Source organism: Anser brachyrhynchus, assembly GCF_964034855.1.
Source record: "Anser brachyrhynchus genome assembly, chromosome: 1".
Classification (NCBI taxonomy): Eukaryota; Metazoa; Chordata; class Aves; order Anseriformes; family Anatidae; genus Anser; species Anser brachyrhynchus.
Window position 1 is genome coordinate 83,676,656 of NC_137694.1, and position 19,402 is coordinate 83,696,057.

Consider the following 19,402-nt stretch of genomic DNA (forward strand, 5'->3'; position numbering starts at 1 on the left):
AAACCCAAGAACTGAAAAATTATTATTTTTGAAGTGCTGAGATTTGGACTAGACTTTTCATATAACCAGAAGCATCACAGGAGATTCAGTAAGGCAGAACTATCCAAACAAAGTGAAATAAGCAAAAATGAAGTTGACAGAACTTTCAAAAAGTAGACCAAAAAAATCAAAGCAAACCAAACAAGAAGCTCTAATCACTTACATCTGTTCGAAGCTCCAGAAATGGGCACTGTTCTTCTCTACTGTTTTTATTCTACATTTTTCATTTGATTATGAGAACATAATATGTGCAAACTCAGCACATAGATTGTTGAGGTTTTATTAAACATGCTTTTAGAGTTAGTGTCATTCTTACTTTACAAAACTAATTTTTTTTAAAAAGCATGATATACAATAAAGTCTCAGTTAGCAGTTATCCGATATTTAGATTTTAAGTGACAGCATGTGGCTGCTGCGGTGTGCAAGCAACTAGGAATATCAAAAATGCCAAGAACAATCAAATTTATAAGGTCTACTAGAGACTTTAAAGAACAAAAATGTACTCCTCCCCCTCCCCAAATGGAGTGGGTTTCAGTGTTTGGAAAACACTGAACACAGTGAGAATTTGGGTTGATTCACTTCACTGCTACACACTTGCCACAAGTCTTTCATGATATTCAAATGGAAATACCTCCGTATGTAAGTGTAAGGTAAATATAAATACAGTAACAAATAAAGCGAAAGGCTCACAGGTCCAGGAATCAGCATGAAAGTACCTGGGAACACAGACAGTTTCTAGTGCTTAAGTTTCTTTTGCACATTTGATAGGTAGGGACGGTTAGTCTCATGTCCGATGGACTGAACTTTCCTCTGAATACATTTTGTGCCTGTTCACAGTGCACACGCTTCCCAGTGAGAGACCTGATGCGTCTGGCATGTTACGTTCATAGAAGGCTCTAAAAGTTTGATACTTCACATATCACTCTGTTTCTCACTGGTTTTGCTCTTGATTAGGAATCAGAGAAGGTAAACAGTCCTTAAGGGGTTGGGAGGAATAGTTTCTCCAGAAATGGACTTCTGATTTAGAGGAGGATGTCCACACTGTACATTTAGGATTTCCATACAGCTGATGAGAGTAGGGAGGGAGAAGAATCAACTTTCTAAACCCAGTCTTCATCCTTATTGTACTTAATATAAGCACAATATAAGCCTCCTTTCCTGACTGCTTAAAAAAACTAACCAAACAAAAATGTTTCTTTTTCATTAAGAGAATCAAATGAATGAAGAAATAATTTCCCTCCCACATCCTTTCTTCAACTCCCTTACCCATCCCAAAGAAAACAACTAGAATATCAGCCAAATCAAACAAAGGATTGACTTTCTCAGCATAAATCACCTTTGCTCCTAATCATTCAAATCATAAAGGCCTGCATGCTCTGGATAGCTCAAGTAACCTAGTCTGAGATAACAGCCACCTGTTTTGATATTATTTTTTAAGGAGTAGAAGCTTCCCAGACTCCATTTCTATCATTTCAGATGATCCCAGAGGTTCAAAACTCTCAATAAACCATTTTACAAGAAAATCCTGATGTCTAATGTCTAGTTCTGTGGAAATCTCAAAACTCAGATATCTAACACTAACACACACCATATTTGCTGCAGGCACTTTTTTTTTTTTTTTAAACACTAGGTCATCATCAGTTCATGACTAGGGACAAAAGAAATCCATGGAGAATTTTGACTCTGTGAAGAGTTTTCAAACTCCTTTAAGCACTCACAATATCTGCAAAAGAACATTTTTCTTCACTTTATTTTTATATTTAAAGTAGAAATAATTGTAAAATAAAGTTCAGTATAGAAAAATGCATACTTGGTTCACATTAAAGGTATACTTTTTATTATACAACAAGAGTGAAACATCAAAGAGAAACCATAGTTACATGTTTGATGCCTAACATTTTAAGCAGTGAGAATAAAAATAAAATAGCTGAAACAATGTGCATCACTGATGCAAAGGAACACTTCTCAAAGTTGTGAGAAAAGCAGACAGGATGGATACCCTTAGCTATGGGGAATTTTTTTCTGACAATATGATCAGCAACAACGTGGTTTAAAATGCCAGCCACTACATGATCATAACTAGCCTTTTAATCTAACAGTGAATTAAAATGAGTTTTAACTCCAGTAGTTTCAGATTGTTTGAATGCAGTCTCTAAATCTCATTACCTCGCATGGTAGGTTGCACTATGATAGGGAATGCCTTTGGGATAGAAGAGGTCAATTTTGTCCTAAACACAAAATGTCGTCTCTGTGACACCCAGCACAAGCCAACAGAACCTGTTGCCCATCCACAGATGTTTGTTACTGGGCCACCCTTTAGCCCTGCATCATGATGCTCCTTCCCTTTCCACTAATTCCACAGGCCATCATTATCCTTTTTGAGATGTCCACTGAAAAGGCACAATGCTTTGATTATTCTCTACTAATGCCCAGTTTCCCAGTGACTGGTTTATTAGCCCTCATCTCTAGATTCTTCAGTGTGGATTCTTCTAAAGCATGTTCCACTCAGTGTGAAACAATGCATTATTTGCCTTGTCCTACGCGTTATTCAACATCATGACATACAAGGTTCAGGGTTAATAATTACTTGTTTAAACCAATTAGAACAATTTCTGGCATGAAATATGACTCAGGCACTTTAGACTAACTGGCTAACCATCTTTTTCTTGCCATTTTCTTGCAGCAAACTCTTCGCACTAATGGAGAAAGCAGCTTGTCCCCCAGAGAAGTATTTGGGACAGTTGACTGTAAGAGCTATTGGGAAGGAAGGGAACGTCCACACGGATGTTTTCAGGCCATTTGCTCTGGCTTGGCATGTGGGGACCTCCAGCCAATGCAAGCTCTTTTTGCCCTTATCCTCAGCACAACAGAAGCTGTGTGGCCGTATTAGTACAATACCGTGCCTGAGTGATCTAGCCTGTCTCTCAGCAGGGCTTATTAGCTCAGGCTTGGCGCCACATTAACCGCTGCCATATGGTTCTGGTCGATTCAAAGAGTGAGCTGAATGAGCTCACATCTGCCTGACAAAGTCTGCACAGCTATGCTTTTTCAAATGGCAAACCTGCAAAAAGCCGTGAGGAGAGAATCTTGCAATAGACTAGAATTTTCAATCCCTGTTTACTTCAGTAATACACTTTTTACAATTTACTGCAGAAATACAAGCTGTCACTATTAACAGCTGGGTTATTAGCAGGTCAGGGTTGGAAACTAGTTGTGAACATATTAGAGATGAAGAGTTTCAAGGGCTAAGTCTGAAATAAGATGGAATACCATAAGCCTCTAGGCAGCATGGAGGAAGAGGGCAATGAATACAAAAACATATACTTTTTCAGTGTTTTATTTTCTTTCTTTGTTAGAAAGTCATTCATCCTTGAATGGTACTCAGGCTGCTAGAATTAGTCAGGTTTTTACAGTCTTCCAAGAAGAGTTAGGTCATCTGTAGAAGGCAATGTTTTTAGGATTCTACCAGGAAAACACACAATACACAAAATAATGTGACAAATGCTAGTCATAAAGATTTTATTTTATTATTGTACCACTGAAAAGACCCAGATATCTCTGTGATAACACATACCTTAAAAAAAAAAAAAAAAAAAAAAAGACTTAGGAAGTAAGACAAGAGCTTTAACAAACAGAGCTTTAAGCATGAATACAGAAAAACAATTGTCACATTCTGGAAAAATTAAGAACAAGAAACAGCAGGATTTAGAAACATTCTCAGCATCCTCTGGGATAGCTATGGGGTTCCAAATTCTTTTTCACAATCTTTCGTCTTTTTTCCCCTTTGGGTGCCAAGTTAAGTCACAGCAGTTCCAACTGTGTTACCAGTGGAAGCAATATTAATAGCAGAAGAAATATAAATCATTAACAAAAACTACTCCTGATCCTTGAGGAAACCACCATTGTAGGGATCAGCAGAAGAAGGAAAAAGAGAAGGAGAGTGGAAGCCAACCCTCTCTTGAAGTAAGAAAAAGAAATAGAACGAAGAGAAAGGACTGGAAAGAAAGGAAATTTCTGGGAGGCAACAAATACATAGCGGAATTGGCAGAAAAATACACTTCTCTTTTGAATCCTCCTGGGACATATAGGAAATTGCTGCATGCCCTTTAATCTGCCCCCCAAAAGAAAAACAATTAAAATGAAATAAAACACTTAACTGTAGTTACTTGCTGCCACCCCCCTCATACACATACTGTTCTGTGTGCTGTGTACCCTGGCCATGATCTCTCATACTGTTCTCCACAGGATAGACTATGTTAACCTACAAGTAAGCATTACATCTTCTCCAGAAATATGCATTCCTTTGATATATATTTAAGATAAGTAATTTGGGGAGGCTAAGATGTTAAAACATTCAAGATTAAGAAATTAATGAAAGAAAGAGAGCCAGGCCAGAAAAAAAAAATGAGAAAAGGAGAAAAAAAGAAATTAGGATAAACATCTTGAATTAATTCAGAGTGGCACCATAACTGTATGATTTGTGTCAGGAACAAAGCTGTTTTAAAGGGTTAAGTTTCCTGCACAGCACACAGCAACAAATTCAATCAGGTTTTGTTTCCTTTTTCTTGATTCACTTCCCCTCTGCAATTTTTCCCACTGCAATTTATCTTTGGAAGGAAAGACCCCTTTGGATAAATGGAGGATTAATTTCTACTTTTTCCACTGTTCCCTCCAATACAAACAATACTTTCTCTTCTGCTTTTTAAATGATATGCATAATAATTTCTTCCATTTCTTTCTTCCTCCTTTTTATGACTGAGATCATATTGGTATCACCTATCTTGTTTTAAACTTGTCAAAGCACAATGAGGCTGTGAATGGTCTCAACCAACAAAGATGAACCAAGCTTTTTTCAATAATTCATTTACAATAATAATAATAATAATAATAATAATAATAATGGGGCAAATACATAAACTATCTTCCTGTGGATGGTATCGTTATGGAGGTTTCTTGTCACATCAGATCAGAGACCTCGTTTTTACCTTTTGTAGAAAGCATTTTCTAGACTCACTTGTGTAAAAATAGCATTGTGCAAGAGAATAAATACTTGGTATTTAAGATGTACTATTTAAGGGACAGGATAAAAAACAGTAATCAAGAATTCAAGTTACAACTTACCTAAAATAAGAACATAAGTCATTCAAAACTGTTGCTGTCACAAGACAGCCACACACAAAAGGAATGAAAACCTGAATGCATTATTCATTCCGTAACTTTGATCTTAAAAGCTAAGAATCTTGAACAAGGAAAGATAAATAGCTTCTCAAGGTTTTTCTTTTAAAGATCAGATTAAAATGGTTCAGGATAAATGATAGATAAGAGTTAATGCGAAAGAGGGGGAAATTGCAATCACAGAGCTGCATCAAAGTTTCAATGCAAAAGCTTTGCTTTTTGTATTCAGTTGCAAAGGATTTCTTTTTGAGGTACCAGCATCCTTTTTCATGTATATGTAAAAGATTTTAGCTATTAACATTTAATTTCCAGTATGCGTAGCTCCTTTCTTTCACCATCCTTCGAGATGTGGGCAATTAGTAAGCTTTCTGAAGTATGGGCTACTGCTGGTCATGGGGCAGGTACAGAAGAAGCTGTGAAGCTCTGACCTCTAATCCTGGCTCAAACATCAACTTGCTCTAGAGCTTATGTAAGATGTATATATTCTTACACTGGGAAAGTATTGATAATTACAGGCACTCTCTGCATTTTTTGAGGTTTAGTTCATCAAGCAGACATTGCCTATAACATATGAGACAAATTGAGACAGAGATCCAAAAGTGCATGGAGGTTCCCCAGTCTAATAGGAGATACACAAACTCCTCTTTGAATGCTTTGCACTCCGCAGAGTCTGTAGTTATTGCCAGTTTTTGCCTAAAGATATGCTCAAAGGCCCCACCATCTCGGTTAGATTATTGATGTCAGCATCTTATATGCAGGCAGTTGCCTTCAGATTCACAAAGATGACGGATCAGCAGCAAAGTTCCTTAAGGGAGGCTCTGAGCAAATCAGATGCAGGCAGGCAACACCACATTCATGACAAATCATAGCACACCACCCATTTACATTAGCAGCAAAGTCAAAGGGAGAGTGCCTTTACATTACAGTGTAGAGCAGGAGGTTTTGCTTATCTGGCATCCAAATTATTACCTCGACACAAGCAGTTAGCATTAATCAGATGCCAAAGTGGGGCTAGACAGGTGGGAGTAAAAGGTTGGGTAAATACAAGGGCAGGTTGTGAGGAAATAGATGGGGAATGAGGAAAAAAATTCATTTCAGTGGCGTGTGGTAGGAAGGCAGTGGGAACACCATTTGAAAGGCAGTGGGAGGTTTTGGAGTACTACAGGAAGAAGGCTGAAAAGGGAATGGAGGCACAGTAGGGGTACTCACAGGCTTACAAGCAACCATTATTCACTGCCGTATCTGTGAGTGCCCAAGCTAGTCATTGCTCACAGCCACTGATGCTCCTGCCAACTCTATTTAGACAAAACACAGTGGGAAAGACCAAACCCTGTGATTAGAACAGTCAGCAGAAACTACAAGACTGATTCCACTTCCTCCTTAACCTGAGGCAATGCAAACTCAGAGCTTTCAGCTCCAAGGTAAGCGCCTGAAACACTTGGCTATGTACTAACGAAACTGGGCTGCCATGCAAAGAAGATGGCTAGACTGCTGGGGCTGTGAGTGTGCCTGTTCCTGGTGAGGATACCTAGAAGCCAGGAGCCCTGGTCTAAATCCTTGCTCTAAGGAATTCAGTATGAATTTGACCTAGCAAGACAACTCCATATGCATGAACAACAGTAAGGGCTGGAAACAGATTGAGGAAGTTCCCCACCCCGGTGAGTTCTCTTCTCCATTATTTGTAGTCCTGACCTTGCATTTTCTCTCTCCACAGCGTCTCAGCTCCAAGATGAGAGCTGCACAGCCTCTCCTAGCACAGATGGAATACCTTAACATTGGAAAAACACATTTTGTTTTTAAACTGTTCACAGAGAGAAAAGAGAGGCATTCACTGGACTGCACTGAAGCACTCTTTTACGGCTATATATTATAGCAGGGATTCTTGATTCCACAGTGATCCCCAGAGAGAAATTAGCTTGATGAGCACAGAATCTCACTAGTTCTGCTCTGGCCTCATGATAATTGTTTTTCAATTCAACAAATTAAGTTAAAGATAAGCATTTGCTTCCCATGCAAGACTGTCATTCTTGTTTCATTCACAATATATAGAGAGGGATTAGGCACATCAAGCATTTTCTTTCGTACCGTGCTGTAAAGGATACACACAAAAACAATCAAGTTTAGCTACAATGCATGGAGAAAACTGTTTATATACAGCATATTCAAGAGCAAAGAGAAAAACATGTTTTAGTGATGACTCTTCATCAGATTCAACCAGTGGACACGTGTACAATGAACAGCCTGTACTGAGCCTGACTTGAGGTAAAATTGAGCAGTACTGGGAGAGCTGTGCTCAGAGAGAATGTCTGTTTCTATAAACCACCACAGACAGCTGTGCCCAGACCCTTACTTTCATTTCATATTTGTTCCACTCACTACTGCTTATAACCTGAAAGACAAATTTATTTCTTTTCAAAGCATATTTATCTGCCCTACAAATGGACCAAAATATGCAAAGAGCACTTTGATTTTTATTATCTCACCTACATAAACATATCAATTTCCTTAACCCTACCAGGACAAAATAATATTTTCTTTTTATTGCATTCCAAAGGAAGTAGTGCCTGAACTTGGATCTTACTCAACTGCTATTTATCTAAATCTCTGCTTCAAAATCTCTGTCGGGAACGAAGCTACCACCTCTGCTTCTCCAGCACCCTTAATACTCAATCTTGTAAAAAACAGTTCCGCTGACTCAAAGATCAATATTGCCATTGCAGACAAGAAAGACAGTTTCCATATATTAAAAATAAGGTTGCCTCATGGACGTAACATGTATTTTTAAAGAAAGTATAGATACAATTCAGAAAAGAGGTGTCAAACATCATCCTCTATACCTAAAAAAGTATAATCTTAATGCTTATTTTAAAACTCTTTTCAGGAAAAAAACAAAAAACAAAAAAACAAAACAAAACAAAAACATTAATATTGAATGCTTTAGGAATTTTTTAGGAATGAAATCAACTGGAAATGCTTTAAAAGTGGAACCACGACAAGTATTCTCATTGGTTATATGTCCACTGGTATTACCTATATATTGAACACCAACACATACATTTTGGCATTTCCTGATCTGATAATTTCACAGCTTAAAAAGAGGAAGGTAATGCCTGCAAGCCATATTACCTGAAAGTCAGTCTCACTGCTATCAGTAAGAATTTTAGCATCAATTTTAATAAATGTTGGCATTAACTTTAAGTATATGTAATTCAATGAAAAAAATATTTAAAAAAAGGCTGATTTCATACAAAAATTAAGTCTATCACATAAAAGCCAACAATTTCATTCTTATTTCAGCTATTGTACTGCTTTAATTCTTTATGTTTCTGTTTTTAAATACAAATGGAAATAATCCAAAGAAGATCTGTAAACAAAAATAGAACAATTCTAAGTCAGGTTTCAAAATCAGTATTTTTTGCCCATCTGTCCTTTGGCACATTCTCTATCCCAGGTCTCAGTCTCTTCGTGTCTCCCAGCCACTAGCAAGATAATACAGAAGGTTACTGCAAAGTTGTTTGAGATGTACATCTGAATGCATATTTATCCACTTGGCAAGATCCTGCTACAGCTGTAAGTCAATGCAAATTTGCATTACTATGTAGCTTCAGTCTCTTGCCTGTGTGAGAAAGCAGTCATGACATTCATGGTGCTGTTTAAGACTATGCGAGGCAAATATGACGTAAAATGATGCAGTTGATTTAGCTATCTCAGCACTGTTAATTCGCACCTCGGAACACACACACTCATATCAGCACGTGAAACGCATACATCTACACCTACATCAAAACTCATTTTCAGTTGTTTGTTTTTGGAAGCAGAAACTGATAATACAACCTAACTTTACCCAATATCATGGTGAAAGAATACTAGGTAGGTGAGTATTTTATGTGATAAACAGAAAAGAAAACCAAAATGAGGATCTTTATTTCATCATAAGCACAGTTTTAATAAATACAAGTGGTGTTGCCAATCAATGACTGTTGCTTTTGTTCTGGGTATGTGTTTGTTCTGGCAGCTGGGAGAAGAGCAGTTTTAATGTATAACAAAGGAAATGTACTGAATAAGTTATACCTGAAATTCTTTCAAGAAACTACAGCAATATAAAATTCAAGTTTAGAAAGCACTTCCTGAAGAAAAAATAGCATTGGAATCTTCCCCTTATCTCAGGTCAATTGATTTGTCACAGTAGGAAGGAAATTTTAAACGGAAATTGCAAGTTCTTTTTAAGTATGATTGGAGGAATTGTGTTAATAGCCAGCAATCAGTATAGGTTCTACAGGGCACTTAAAAATTTAAATGTATGCATATGCCAGAAGTACACAATGCCAGAGCTTTGCCTTGTTTGTAAAAAGCATATGAAACAACAGGCAATTTAAATCTCCAGCATCAGAGGTAATTTTTAACTTAGGTTGCTGGCATTTAAGTGTTCTTCCATTAAAAATCTCCCTCATTTCATCATCTGATTGAGGTATATAAATATGTATATGACCTTGTTTTACATTAATAATCCTCAAAATACCAACAGGATAATACATGGTATGTACTTTCAGATGATACATATTGTTACCATATGGAAAGATGTTCTGGTTCACCATGCTGCCAGCATACAACTGATTTCTAAACTCCACTTTTCCTTACCCTTTCTTCAAGCCATTAGGCTCAATAACTTATTGTTTTACATATCAAAAATTAAAAGAGTGATAGTTTTGTGATTAGAGAAGATGCTTTTTACATACTACTGAATAACTGTGCACTGTATTCAGCAAGCTACAGCTACAAATGAACATAACACCTCTAATAGGAAAACAGCTTAATTTGAGATTATAGGGTAAGTCATTACCTCTCTAAAGAAATATTCCAAATGTTTTCTTATCCTTTATACCACAATGCACAACTTTTCTGCACAGATTGCTTTCCAAAGAATTACAAAAGAAAGTCTCACCTAGACTACCAGCAGTTCTTCCTTCCAACTAAAGAAGGCAGGTACAGTTGCAGGAATTTGTAAGTGGATAAAAGGCAAGAAAATTATAGGAGAATGACAATGAATTTCATTTTCACAAGTTTGTAATTCCCCTAAGGAAGAGAAGAACACAAGTTTTGCATGGTCCCCTTTAACAAACAAATGCATAGCTTGCAGTGAAGCAGTATGCGACTAGAGAATGCATTCCAAGCTAAGTGCAAACTAACCTTGCCTTTGAGGCAAGGAAAGGACAGAACCCAGAAAGTGCAGCATGACTGGATGTCCACATGCTCAAGAGACTAATAATTTAAGTTTTACAAGTTTTTCAAACAACACTCTTTTATACTTACTGTAATTCTCTCATCTTTGTCATCCAGAGGGGTCCCATCTTTTTTCCATGATATAGTGGGTTCTGGGTGACCTCTTGGAGGCTGACACTCCATCACAGCAGGTTCGCCCACGGCTACCATTACATCTGATGGATTTTGCCTGAAGTCATCACGCAGAACTGAAAGAATGAAGAAGATGAAGTCAAAAACTACCCAGCAATACACCAACAGGACAGCAAAGTGTTTTATTTTGACTTCTAATGGTTCCTGCTGTCATTTTTATTTATATTAATGAACAGCATAGCTCATGAATTTCATTTGGCATCTGAGGATGGTTTCTAGTACTTCCACTAGGATGTACATCCTTTCTAGGATGGTTTCTAGTACTTCCACACTGTAAAACAGAAAACCCACATGTAACTAACACTGTGGACATGAAAGGCTGACACAGATATAGGACTATCTGCAAGAAACAGCTGCCTCATTTGTCCCATATGAATTGCACCTTGAGTTTATGGCAAAGATTAACAAAATAAGTGAACTTTGTAGTTACTTACAAGTTCTAGATGACACTAAGTGGACAAACATTTGTGCAGCCTTAGCCAAGCTAGTCTTTGCAATTCGGCCCGTGTTGTTTTCAGGGGAATTTTTTTTTTCCTGATCCCTGGGAGTTATCACTTATTCTGATACAGGACCACATCCTTCATTTGGAAGAAGTCAATTTTATTTAATAACTTTTCACAGAAGGAAACTTTTTTTTTTTTTTGGTCTTCATTACCAGAATTTTTTCTTTACCATCATTTGGCCAAGCCTAGGCCTAGGAAACTCCATCTCCATCTGCTAATCTGCTATGAATTTTATCAATATCTGTGTGAATATTTTTCTTTTTAGAGGAGGGGAGACATCATACTGTGCTCAGCAGACCACTACATCAGGACTCAGTTTAACAGAATAATGGCATTCCTAAGTCTTGCCAAGCAAGTGGCATTGGGTTTAATCTAAAAATAAATAACTCTAATGATAATAAATATAACATTATAGATCTCTCCACTGTGGTTACTCCATCCACATTGAGCAAAGGATATTGTACCAGAGAAGTACACTACAACCAAAGGACCCTTAGGATTTTGACAAAGCTATCAGTCACTCTTGCTGCTCGTAACAATCTTGTTTTGACACTGAATAGTGCCAAGAATCCATCGCAAAAAAAATACGTTCCTTGAGCCACGGACCGCAGACATACTGGCACACATTACTAAAGAGTGGTTTGGTTGTTAATGCTGTTTGAAAGCTAAGTATGACTTGTTAGATGTTAAGAAATGTTGGTGTGCTACAGATTGGCACTGTCACCAAACTGTTCCTCTCTTGATAGGTCTCTCATGCTGTTCAGACCTTTTAGAATGTCCTGAGGGTAAATGGATCATTTAACACAGGACAGGGGAAATACCTTTCTCATACCTTCCTTCTGCAATGCTATATAATCTAAAATGAAGTGGGGGAGCAAAAAGGACTTATAGTTCTTTGACTGTTTGGGGGGATTATTGGCAAATAATGCTGTCAATAATGAGTATGACTGTTTTCTATTTTTTTTCCCCAAATAAGTTTACCTTACATTCTGACACCCTACAATTCAGTGGCTACAATGACAGGCTTAGCTTGATTCATCAAAGGTATACCTTGATTCATCACTACAAACCCTACAACGGGAAAATTTCAAGATTTATCTATATCAATCAAGTGTAGATGGGAACCAAAAGTGGTAAATACAGACTATTATACCTCTTTACTACATACAGGATATAATTTCTGGAAGCACCAAAGAATGTTTGTATACCATGAGGACTGAAGTATGTTGCAAATGCTACCAGACATCATCTGAAGTTACTAATCCCCTTCCATACTGAAGCACTCATGTTTCAAATGCTTCAATTAAAATATTAAATTAAACTTTCTGAATGCCTTGGAATTGGGAGACATTGATGCGCTGCAAAAGGGCAAGTTAGGGATAAAACAGCTCTAACAATTTAACAATGTAAATTAGTACAAGAGAGTGCTAGGATTTAATGAAGAAATTATTGAATTATTCAGGTTGGAAGGGACCTCCACACTGTTGAACGAATGTTACCTTGTCTCAAACAGATCTAGTCTAGAAACTTAATTTCAAACAAACAGAAAAACTAAACACCCAAAACAAAACAACAAATAAACCTATAATGTTTGGTGTGCAAAAAAATGAAAAAGCATGTTCCATAGCAAAACATCTCTCTCTATAAAAAGCAAATAACACGGATATTTTCCTTCTATGGACTAGGGAAAACTGATGACATTTTCAACAACAAAAACAACAAAATAATCCAGGTTACACCTAGATGAAATAAGTTTTCAGAAATGAGGACTATGTCATTTTTAGTTTTTCAGAAAAGTATGTCAAAAGATCTGTCCTTTAGCTTCCCTTCTGCTTTCAACAGAACTGTATTAAGTTTAATCTGCATTCCTCTTAGAGTTTTCTTACTACATTCCCGTAAATATTAATGCAACAGATTTGGAAACATCAAATTATTTTGGTTCTGGAAGCACTAAAATTCTACTCATGCACACTGAAAATCTTTTACATATATATTCAGCTTATACTGAATATGGCATTAATAACTAGATGCAACTTGCTGTGTTTCTAGGCAGCTAGCCCTCAAGCTACCCAGATACAGTAAATTGTGTAGCAAAAGTAGACTGGGCTGACACTACTTAAGATTTTTTTAAGTTTACTTTAATGGAGACTTTTTCTGGCTTGGATCCACTGGTCATATTATTACTTCCTTTTTTTTTTTTTCACATTCACAAACTAAAGAACATAAAGTAATAGAAACTGAAGTTGAACCAAGTTACTTTAAAAAAGTATATATCCAGTTCCCAGTGCCAACAACACATGGAAGTGCAGGAGAGATTATTTGCTATACCCCAGTTCTATTACAAAGCAACAAAAGAGGTGGTTTGACGAAGAGTAAGAAGCCTCTTATTATTGCTGAAGATCTTAACACTTGGATAAATCTAACAGATATATAAGTGCCTTTAAATTACAAAAAAAAAAAAAAAAAAAAAGTGAAGGGAAATGATCTTAACACGCCATAGAGCTTTTCAAGTCTGAAAAACCTGAAATCTAAGACGAAAGCCTGTCAGATAGCTAGCACCTCAGATGGCTTTTAGCACCTTTCAAGCAACAAAGAAGTCCAATACTTGCATAACAAAAATAAATTGCTTCAGTAATTTCTACACTTGCTAGTCTTAGATCAGCTTTACAAGCGTAGTACCTTGTTTGTAAAACAAGACCTTTCAGAAATTAACCAATGCATAATAGAACGCCTTAGGAGGATATCTAAGGTTTATGCCATAGATCCATTGAATTATGTTTTTTTCTACTTAACTATGATATTTTGGGCTCTAAATTTATATAAAGAAATGCTAAGAAAATGTAATCTATTAGAGATTACTCCACAGATAGTTGCTATTTAATTGCTTGTGCAGCTGTAAAGTAGATATTTACTTTTTTTTTTTTTTTGGTTTTGTTTTGGTTTTGTCTCAGGCCCTGACAGTTTTGGGAAAAGAAAAAATGTTTATCTTATGTTCTTCGTAGTCAAGCTCACTGTAAATTGAGATTACATTTCCTCTTGAAGATATATTTGAACTGTGCTTGATAATCCAGTACAGTATGTGCTTTCAGTCACCAAAGGGTCAAATTTCACCACTCTTTTTTTTTTATTATTTTTTTTCTATCTAAGTATATGCAGTTGGAATGAAAACAGATAAATTGAGAGGTTTTTTTTCTTCATATTTAATATGTAATCATCATATATAAAAATCTCCATTTCTGACACACTGTGGTTAAGGTTTTCTAATATTTTACTCAATTTTCTCCAAAATACAGAAAATCATGATCATAGTTATTGCTGTTGCACGGCTAAGACAATACAATGCGCCTTGCACAGCTAAACAACTTGGTGATGTTGCTGTGTGAACTCTCAATTCCCACGCTTGGGCAGAAAGCACTTTTTTGCTGTGCTTGCTGAATTAATCGGGCTGAAGAGAAACTTTGGTAACTCCACCTAAAAGTCGACGACTCCTACAGCTATTTAAAACCTTGCATTGTTCAATCAATAAAGCAATTACACTCACCCCAGAGAATCCTTCCCAGAGCAGAAAGGAAATAGCAATCACTTGAGGATAAGTTTTTATTGACATTCAACATAAGTAGAGACGCTGTTTTTTGTGTAAACCATAAACAGTGCTTGTCAAAATGCAGCACCCAGTGTTTTTTTCCTAATATTTTTATGCTGGCTACTGTGAAAAAGAGTAACCAGTCACTACTGGGTGAAATGACAACTCTATTTCAAGCTTCAATGATATAAAAAATCGTTCAAAGGTTTCATAATTAGGAATGGAAACAGTGTCCAGGCAATGAAACAGGAGCATAGATTTTTTTATTTTTTTAAAACTTACATACAGCCACATGACATTTACACTACTACCAGCTAATACCTACGCAACCAGCAACACAACAGTCCCAAACCATGCTGTCGACCCCCAAATGGTCGTTATACACCTAGTGCAAGTTACTTGATATGTTGGTCATTGGGCACCCATGGGCAACACAAGAAGAAAGGGTGTGTATTGGTTGGTTTCCCTAAACACCATGGGAATGTGCACTCTTTTGTCTTGCAATGGGCCAGTCAGAAGCATGCCCCTGTATCTAGTACATAACCGTGCCTTGATCTGCTCAGAGCAATATGACATGTCTGAAGGTAATTGCCAGGTAGGCAATTTTTTTCAATGTACACACTGCAGGTGTTTAAGAAAGACTACTGTTAATTTTTTATCATTAAATAACTGTGATCTAGTTCAAAGACAACAAAGAAAAACACAACAAAACACAATAAAAATAAACCAACCAGAATGCTTTAGTTAATAAATGGAAATAATGCATTTGTAAGGAATGTACTCATTCCCATTGTATATTACAGATATCGTGCCTTAAGGGGGGTATCATTTAAGAACCTGAGATTAGAAAATTTGAAAATTTTTATTATAGGTCTATTCTAGTCAGACTGGCTAGACACTTCATATACCAGATCTATTCAAAGCAATGCACCCAAATGTATTAAGCATTCCTAATCAACCAGGTCATTATAGCCACGATTGCCTGATAAAGAGAGGAAGAGAGGGAAATGAAGGTGTTTGGGGCACAGCTTCATGATCAGATTAAGGGAATCTCAATCTATTCTAATTCTTCTACAAGAGATTGCCCAGATATGTTTCCTGCTAACTCTCCTGCATTGTCACTGCCAAACCATGCAAGGCTGGTTGCTGGACAAGTGAGCAGGGATGGGCGAGCCAATGCATCTCACCAATAGAATAGAAGAGACCCCAGCAATTACCCCTTTCTCAGCCTGAAGATCATTTAAACGTTTCCTTGTATTGTAGCATGTGTCTCAAAAATGGGGAAAAAAAGAAAATGAAAGTGAAATAAAGAGAGGTGATCATTCCTTGCATTGTTTTAGAAAACAACCAGACCTCAACTAATGAGCAAGTTTCCTCACAACAAACAAAAATGTGCTAACAACAAACTACATGCTAACACCGAGCAATGCAACCCCAATGGCCCACTGCTCTGCCTTCCAGCTAATTTCACTTAAAAAACAAACAAACCAACAAGCAAGCATGTAATATATCTTATTTATCTATTTATTTTTTAAATACGTACAATTCTATTATTTTAATTCCTGCAAGTCTATAACAAGTATTTCGATGTGTCCCTTCTTGCCCCGACAAAACAACATATTGCAAAGAAAGTTTCTGTTTAATAATTAATCTGACTAATAAAATGAGGTGAACAACATAAATGAACACTTTCTGTAAAATGCTGTAAGGTTAGGAAAATGTATTGGATTCACGAAGTTAAATATTTGTTTTAATCCCATGAACCAGTAATCAAAGAGAAGCTAGTTATTTTTTTTTAGTCAGGATTGAGCTATTGTTCAAAACCAGAACAGTTCCTGTAATTTCAGAGCAGCAATGATCCCTTTTCCCTGCTACCTATGGAATTCTAACTTGCTGAGACACAGCAGACAGCATTTTTGGCATTCAAATATATTGTAAGACACTTTTGTCAGTTGGAACAGTGCTTCAAAGCAGGTGCCTAACGGCATTAGCCTGAACTATAGTACCTTTTTAAAAGACTTTGCTGGCATGAAATTTATACCAATGACAGAATATCATTTGTATTATTAGTGGCACGCATATATTAAAGAGTTATGGCACCTAATTAAGTTCAAAAAGAATAAAAACCGCACGTGCTCAGATTTAAGACAACATATGTGCTACCAAAATGTATTTTATACCCTATTAAACTCTTTAAGAATGTTATCTGGTCTGACAAAAAACTTGATCATTTAAAAGTTGGAAATATTCTTTTTTGGAGATGATGCCCTAGAAGTTTCCATGCAGTTATGTAAAGTCATAGCAAAAACTGGTTCCCTGGGGGAAGGGAAAAAAAAAAAAAAGAAAGAGATTGTTGCACAGTCATTAAAACAGAACAGAAGGAGCCTGGCTATAAATAGTCAGAAATGACTATTATGATCATCTAACAAGATCACTCACATAAACAGACAATAATTTTATGCAGTGGCTGAGTCCAGCAATATGGTATTGAATGTTTCAAAAGGCGTCTATGCTTTTAAAGAGCCTCTGACAGGTTAGAGTCATTTCCTTTAGCAACCTGGCTGGTTGCTTTCATCATTTTCCGTTCCCATCTGATTCCTACCTTGAACCATTTTGACCTCAGCCATTGGATCTTGTTACACCTTTGTCACTTGGCCTAAAGAGCCTTCTGACGGCAAGCAGATAACAATCAGGTCAGTATCTAGAACTCTCATCTTCCTTAAGCCTCCTCTGAACTTCCAAACTACAGAGGTAGGGCACCTGACAGTCTCACTCTCCCAGGCAGCCAGCCCTTCCCACGACACAGGACTTCCCTGGTGACAGCTGAAGAATTCGCACTGAATAGGTTTCCAGATACAAGAGACTGCTCACACTAAAGAGACTGATCGTAAGTGATGATCGTCACTTAACATTATGACAGCACTTATCGATTTTGAATCTTCAGCCATACATCTATGACAACAGATTCAAAGTACTCTATTCATACAGGGTTGTCCTGCTCTGCTCTGTCCTTTAGCAAACCTTGCTCCCTCAAAGCCTGAACAAACAAAATAACTTTAAAATCCAGTGGTTTTTTTTCTTTTTTTTTTTTTTTTTCTCAGTATTCAAATGTATTTGTACCCATCAGTGTTGATACCCTTGTCCTAAATCTTTCTCATGGAGATAACACAGCATCTACTTGTATTTCAAGATCTCTTTTTCAAGCTCTAAGCAGCAAAGTTAAAGGAAATAACCACACACGCACCCACAAACAAAGCAAAAACCTACTATTTTTTTTTCTACTCTACTACCATTGAGATCAAATTTAAATAGGTCCAACAGCTGGTTCATAAACACTTCCTCCATGATGTCAACATGGAAGGAGTTGTAGGGTTAATGAATGCAAGTACATATTTTAAAAGACCTTCTAGCAATGTTGAACAAATTCTAGATCTGCCATTTATTATTACGTGCATTCTCTTCTTTTTTTTTCATATTTTCAAATGCCCTATTTTTAAGCTTTAAATTACAACATTTTTAAGACTTCAGTAGACATCTGTCTTTCTGTATGCCTGTTATTTTCTTGAATATCAGTAGATTTTGAATACTGAATGGCGTATTTTTCATATATTGTATGATTAAAGTTTATTTATTCACTATTTTTGTGTTCAGGTGGCAGGGAAGAGAATGGTACTAGGTCTTGTACTGCTGCTCACTTTGGAAACACAGCTACAAAGAATTATTGTACAAAACAACAGCTGATATATCAAATAGTATTAACACGTGAACTAAGGTACTAAAGTACTTGCACTAATAAAAGTTTGTTAATACTTTATTAAATCAAAATAATCAAAATTGGCTGCTCTCCCCAAACCTGAGGTCAATTGTACCAAACACAGAAGCCCTTCTGTTTTGATCACAATCAAACTGCAGTGAGCCTCTGGTATACAGCAGAATTACAGGATTTGCAAATTTAAGCCAGATTTTTAAAGTAATTGCTAATTTTTTTAACCTCAAATTTAAAACACATTAAATACAAACAAGTTTCAAAAGAATGGCTGCTTCGTTAAAAAAAAAAAAGTCAAAATTAAAAAAAAAATCGTTTAAAGAGATTCAGAAGCAATTCGAAATGGAGATATCCAAAATCAATATCATTTAAATATTTTGTGTTTATGTTTAAAACTGAGCTGTTTTCTTTTAAAATACCAAAAAAGTTTTATTTCAGCTCTCAGTAAAACAGGAAACACAGTCTTGTACCTATGAGTTAGATCATTTTGTACAATCTAAATCTCATAATGAGAACTACCAGTAATTCAAATTTTATTTGGAAGAAATATGAGTACTAAAGAACAGTATTATTAATATGAGTAAAAGAAAATAAATTAATGAATAAATTAAAGAGTGAATGGTACATATGAAATGCTTTCAATAATTGAGAAGAAAAGTTGAGGAAACTTTCATTCCTACTGCCCACTATAGTAAAACAGAGTTTCAGGCAATGTGAAACTGCTTATTTTTCATTGAACATGCAAACCAAATATCTATTTTATTGAATCTGCTACCACATTCTGCTATAACAATATTAACAGATTAAAAGCATCAGGGAGTGGTATTAAGTTCCTGAAAGAACACTTTAAAAAAAGTTAGTGACTTTAGTATTACCTTTATTAGTACTGCCCAGCTGATGACACCAGTATAAGAGCACAGGTGG

General features: G+C 36.3%; 1 protein-coding gene across 4 annotated transcripts in view; it reads right to left on the reverse strand.

The window, feature by feature from the left end:
• The window catches only part of ROBO1 (roundabout guidance receptor 1), a 702,920-nt gene that overhangs the window by 114,654 nt on the left and 568,864 nt on the right, over positions 1–19,402 (reverse strand). For all 4 annotated transcript variants that reach the window (XM_080587354.1, XM_080587355.1, XM_080587357.1 and 1 more), the window contains one exon: positions 10,525–10,682. In XM_080587354.1, coding sequence (XP_080443480.1) covers positions 10,525–10,682 — 158 coding nt within the window. The remainder of the gene's footprint in view (positions 1–10,524; positions 10,683–19,402) is intronic.